Here is a 6,338-nt window from a genome sequence, read left to right as displayed (position 1 = left end):
CACAAGAAAAAGATGAGGACCAATGGGGATTGCAATTTACAATATTTCCTTCCATGCTACATTTCAGCACCGCTAGACGGCCAACCCATTGGTTACATTTTAGAATTTGTTGTTAAGTTCGAGCTCTTATCCAATAGTACTTCTATAAACTCCATAATATTATTTATTGTTTTTTATTTATTTACTAAATACATCATAATATATTTCTTGGTTTACAAAAGAAGTATCAGAGAAGCCAAGTGAGTAAAATGTCCTAACAGTTTTATTTGCTACTCATTGAACACTCGTTTGAGGCTAAATATGATAGTAATGTTCCAATTAATTATTTGTTTCATGTATAGTTTTGTAAGTAATCGCACTTTGTTGCTTTTGTGGCACTGTTTAACTGCACTGTTTCAAAACGGAACCGCTGGTTAACAGGTATATAATACCAAACAGTGTTTAGTAGTCTCACACGCGGATGCGTGGGAATTTTCTTGACTCGTAATTCGACGCGTATATCCCCTGCCTGAAAAAAGCTAAACTATCTTAACAACATACAATATGAATAGATTGTTTATAAGATTTTCATGTGTTTGTACATAAAATATATACGAACAAAATAATTAAAGGTTGCTTTGGTTTGACATAGTCTTTTTTTAAATAATAGCAAGATTTATTTTAATATAACATCAAATACTCCTGCTGCTTACTGCTGTAACAGATTAGGCTTAACATTATAAAGAATACAAACTTATGACACAAAACCTTAAACTATGGCAAAGTGTATATGTTTATAGGTTATTCCGGTAAGCAATAACGGCAGAAGATAAACATCGCCCGTCTTATATATGTTAAAAAAGAAGAAAATTGTAGTCTAGAGTGTGGAAATAACTCGTTGAAACGTAGGAGATAAGAAAAAGCTAGATGTAACTTAAAGAAATACTGTCAGACGACAATAACTGGAAGAAAAGAATGATTATATTATTGACAATGAATTCATAAAAAAACAGTTATAAAAGGATTACGTTTTTCAGGTTTCTGCAGATAACATTTGAGATAATATTTGTCAGCAACTTTTTTAAGAAACAATGAATAGATGAAGCCACTGTCGATTTAATTACACTACTGCTCATGACACATTTATGCATATGTATATTATGAAAGTACAGAATCCCGCGCTGCTTTGACGGTAACCGTAAGATTGGAGATAGAAGGCACTGTTCGTGAAAGGTTACATTCGTTCCAGTTTTCTTCTTCACTGAAAATTTCTCCAGGTCTAACCACTGATGGCGAGCGAACGTCTGCTCAAGTAGGTTATCGACATGCTTGAGGGCGGCTAAGCATACCATCGACGACTTACTATAGGTATCTTACCTGACATTATTACTTCACTCGAGTTTGGCTTGCAGCTTCAACCGAGGTATTACTGGACTGGAGAAAATTATATCACTGTATTATGGTGTGATCTACTTTCTATCTTGGACTTCAAACCACAAGAGAAGGAAGTAAATTGAATCAGAGTCGTTTCTCGTTGAGAGCTAGAAAGTAGGGACAAAGAGACAATTGCCTAAAATTGATTTCTTACCACGATTGGAACTTTGAAAGCTATAAAATATAGGCTACTGACGACAATTCCAGTTGTTCTCAATGTTTTCGCCGTATTGACTACATTTCAACTAAAACTATTTATGGCTACATATATGAAAAAAGGTGTTTGCCTACATTATCCATGCCCATAAATCAGGCGACAAAACGAAGTAGATAAAACATCAGAAAAAATACAAAATAGAGAAATTTTGTGTTTTTTACATCCTTTTGTGTGTCACAAGCCAGACAAATCGTCGAGTGAATGGCGAATGAATTCGGGCCGAAATTGCTTAAAATAAGATCACCGAAAAGAATAAGTTCATGCTATGAAATCTGGTTCACGCTTCTTCGTTCTGTCATTCAGTTCTTCGATTAGTCCTCGATCGACAAGCGTTCTGATTCAAGATTCTGTACGATGTGAAATTTTATTAAAGTTAGTGACGTGTTACCGGCTTTAGATCACCATTGTCTCACAATGTGCATGATTTGAGACAAGATCGCATTGGTTTGTACCACTTTGAAATTCAAATAAATAAGTGATTGACTTTCAAATGAAAAACCAAAAACCCCAATCAACTAGCAAAAAGTTCTTCAGTTTGCAGCTTCGACAAGATCTCGTCAATCGTTCGCGACCAACAGAGTCGAGTGTATCGCATCTGAGTAGGTTGTACTCTAGGTGTGAGTTAGTTGGATTCCACTAAGTGTGTAGTATCGAACAACGTACACCAAAAAATAAGATTGTTCTAATGTGATGGCCGATGTATAAAAGTGTTTACAAACAATTTTAATGATGAGTGAACAAACAGCGCGCCAAGAGGGGAAAAGAGTAGAATTTATGCATGAACCCATTGATGTCTGGCACATCGCTACTTTGAAATCTTACAAGAATACTGAACCCTTACCATGTTTCTCATTGAAGCTCTTAAGTTTTGCAGTGACTAATCATGTTGTATCGTACTAGATTGTAGCTGCTTATTTCCAGTGCTGTGAAGAACTGTTATTTATAGACATATTTAGCACGCCAACTTTGTACGGATTACCTTAAGATCATTTGCAAATGTACCATTAAAAAATTTCTTTGTTTTCTTTTGTTTTATAGCGAATTGTTTCATCGATAAATATTAAATTTGATATTTTGGTACAATAGATAACTTACGAAACAATCAAAATGATCTGGACGTGGTGCATTGGATTCGCTGTTCTTTATATCGTTGTCAAATTCTGGGTTCAACGAGATCAACCACCAGGCCCTGTTGGAATCCCTTTAGTGGGTTATTTACCATTTATTGATGCAAAGAAACCATATGAAACATTCACGCAACTATCCAAAAAATACGGACCAATCTATGGACTAAGGATGGGACAGGTGTACGCCGTTGTTCTTTCAAATTATAGCCTAATCCGTACAGTGTTGGCGAAGGATGAATCAACAGGCCGTGCTCCCCTTTATATAACACATGGTATCATGGGTGGTTATGGTAAGTGATTACATTGCTTAGTTAAAATTAAGCCATATTAAATATAACGCCACAGAAAGAAGAAAAAATTAGCGGTGCTGAATCCGATAACATAAAGTAAAAATACTTTGAAATAGTATATGTACAGTATATCATATTGTACAGTAAGTTTCATGCTAGATTTCGAAGCTGTATATCGTATCATTTTTTAGAATATGCAATCATAGCTACAAAAATAACAACATGCAACAACCAAAATCCTCTTTTTTAACATAGCAATCATATCTACTTTTTAATATGGTAAGTATTTTTACGAGTCGCACTGCAATCTCATCATTTTAATTTTTTCTAGGGTACATTTTGATTTGATTTAAAAATATATATTTTAAATATAGTCGCCTTCAAGTTGTAATGTAGTAGTTTTCATTCAGAAAAACAATTTCATGTTTTGCAGGGTTAATCTGTGCGCAAGGTGCTTTATGGCGAGATCAGCGAAAACTATCGATTGAATGGCTGCGCCAACTAGGTATGACTAAGTTTAAATGTACACGGGACAGCCTCGAGAAAAAAATTTCCTCCAGTTTAAACGAAATGATAGAGGTAAGATCGACGTTGAATTAAATTTAGCAATTTAAAAAAAATAATAGGTTCCATGATTTGGGTTTATATGATGGTTCTGCATTATGCATTTTCCTCTTGAAAGGACATTGCTGCCAATACAAGTGTTGGTGTTGGCGGGTTTGATCCATCCGCTACTATACATCATGTTCTTGGAAACCTTATGAACGATCTGGTTTTTGGATTGAAATATGAAAAACAAGATGAAACATGGCAGTTTCTCCAGCATTTGCAAGAAGAAGGAGTAAAGCACATTGGCGTTTCGATGGCAGTCAATTTCTTACCGTGGTTAAGGTATTTTGTGTTTTCAAAGTTTTGTTTCTTCCTGTGTATGATTTCTAAAATTGATTTTAGATATTTCCCATCCACTCGACGTACGATCCAATTTCTGCTGGATGGTAAAACTAAAACACATACAATCTATGATGCGATTATAGCTGAAAAGCGTCAAAACCTGCAGTCCTCGGCTACATCTGATACAAATAGTGAATGCATTTTGAAAAGCTTTTTGGAAGAATCAATGAATCGTATAAATGCTGGAAGAGTTGACGCCTCGCATTGCAGCGATGTACAACTTCGTCACTTGATGGCCGATCTTTTCGGAGCTGGTGTGGATACAACGTTCACTACTATTCGCTGGGCTTTGTTATACATTGCTCTATATCCGACGGTTCAGTTTCAGCTCCGACAAGAGTTGGAACAGGCCTTGACCACGAATAAGGCTCCTACTCTCGATGACATCGAATTACTGCCCTACTTACGGGCTACTATAGCTGAAGTACAGCGTATACGAACAGTTGTACCTGTTGGGATACCACACGGAACTACGAAGGTATGAGCAGCTCCTGCACAGTTGTAAACAACTTATCAAATGGAACAACATAGTATTCATGTGTAACAAACAATTTTCAGGAAATGATGATAGCTGGCTTTCGGATTCCTGCCAATACCATGATCATGCCACTGTTGTGGGCTGTTCATATGGACCCAGATAACTTTCCCGATCCGGAAAAGTTTAAACCGGAAAGATTTCTCGACAAAGATGGAAAATTCTCAGTTCCCCACTGCTTTCTTCCTTTTCAATCGGGTAAACGTATGTGCCTGGGAGATGAATTAGCCCGATACATTCTGCATCTTTACGTTGCTAACTTACTTTTTTGTTGTGAGAGGTTCGATATCGTACAGGAAGACGCATGCGTCATTGATATGACCGGAACATGCGGAATTACACTAACCCCTCCAACATACCGAATGATGTTTCATAAAGTAAAACATAGTCGAGAGCACTTTTAATCGTACACCTTTTATTTCGTTTTTCGTTTAACATCTATAATCATCATTTAGAAATTATTTACGCATTGTTATCAATGCAACTTGACACTTTCGATCAATTTTATTCAGCTTCTAGCCACTCCAGGTATAACGAGCATGTATATCTATTGTATCTTGAATCTGGCATCAAATTGAACAAATAAAGCATCTACGTAGTAAAAGTATGAAACTGTATACTGCAAAAGCTGATGATTTGTTCTAATTCCTTAATAGAGTATTTGGCACGAAAACACATTTTACATTATCAGTGGTTTTCACTATTTTGGAGATACCTGGAGATAATGATTGTAACAGATGAATTTTCCAATAAGTATATGGAATACATTAAATACACGACTAACTTAAAATCATTCAAGCCAGGTGAGACAATATTTTTAACGATTCTGTTTATTCTGCTGCTTGTGCATGCAGATATTTATCTATAGTGTTTAAAACGGTGTAAAAAATTAACAATTTTTTGTATTTAATCTTTTTCTCAGTTATGATATACGAATATAAGCTCCTATACTGATTAACAACAAAATATAATAATAATAATAATAATAATAATAATAATAATAATAATATTAACAATAAGTAAAAGATTCTAAAATAGTCTTAATAGAGTTTAGAATAAAACGATTCCTTAATCCGGTTCAAGGAAGGCAACGTAAGGCTGAACAGTTGCTGTTTCATATGTTTATTTCGAACTATTGATAGTATAAATGAAATGTGCCAGCATTAACAATAGTTTTTAGCAAATTAATGCAAATGCAATTTTCTACGATAAATATTTTTTTAAATTAAAACCTTCGTGGTGAAGAAAACGTTTTAACACTATCATGTAAATGAAGCCTGTTTTGCATGCTACATTTATAATTGTATTTTATTTCTTCTTTACTTTAATGAACACATAATTTTTGGAAGGACACATGTCTTCTTCAACATACTGACTTACATCTTCTTTCATAAAAGCCCCTGTTTTATAGTAAGAACAATAAAATGTCATGGATTTTGCCCCAATTGCTATTAATGGCGTAAAGTCGTCTGAGTGGTCCATGACTCACTATAATAATGTAACAGAAATAATCGGAGGGAGTCGGTTTAAAATCTGATACAAATGTTAAACAAATGTAACATATTAGATTAAAATGAATTTCCATGTGTTTAGATTCAACCTCTAATTGGGCTTCAACGGTGAAACCATTTAAAAATGCACATTATTTGACTAGGCATCCATCTTTTAAGATTGAAAATCTTTTCAAGAAAGCGAAAAATTTAATAATTTTGCTTCTAACATATGTTATAGCGTGTTGTACGATAGTCTATTCTGCAGCATCGATGCATCTTTTTCTATGTTTGCTGGCACTCCCCGTATGCTTT

The 6,338-nt window shown here is 34.8% G+C and overlaps 1 protein-coding gene across 4 annotated transcripts; it reads left to right on the top strand.

The window, feature by feature from the left end:
- Nucleotides 1-1,946: 1,946 nt before the first annotated feature.
- Nucleotides 1,947-4,937, top strand: LOC125952748 (cytochrome P450 306a1). Of its 4 annotated transcripts, none has more exons than XM_049682426.1 (7): nucleotides 1,957-2,074; nucleotides 2,165-2,229; nucleotides 2,669-3,047; nucleotides 3,481-3,626; nucleotides 3,730-3,938; nucleotides 3,999-4,476; nucleotides 4,557-4,937. In XM_049682426.1, the coding sequence occupies exons 3-7, from the start codon at nucleotides 2,738-2,740 to the stop codon at nucleotides 4,935-4,937; spliced, it is 1,524 nt and encodes a 507-aa protein (XP_049538383.1). In that variant the 5' UTR covers nucleotides 1,957-2,074; nucleotides 2,165-2,229; nucleotides 2,669-2,737. The 4 variants fall into 4 exon arrangements, with proteins under 4 accessions (XP_049538382.1, XP_049538383.1, XP_049538381.1 ...); XM_049682424.1 differs by having other exon boundaries at nucleotides 2,165-2,245; XM_049682425.1 differs by lacking the exon at nucleotides 2,165-2,229 and having other exon boundaries at nucleotides 1,947-2,074.
- Nucleotides 4,938-6,338: the final 1,401 nt, after the last annotated feature.

The sequence above is a fragment of the Anopheles darlingi genome, chromosome 2, assembly GCF_943734745.1.
Source record: "Anopheles darlingi chromosome 2, idAnoDarlMG_H_01, whole genome shotgun sequence".
Taxonomy (NCBI): domain Eukaryota; kingdom Metazoa; phylum Arthropoda; class Insecta; order Diptera; family Culicidae; genus Anopheles; species Anopheles darlingi.
Note: the sequence above shows the minus strand (reverse complement) of the source record. Positions and strands in the feature narration are given on the sequence as shown.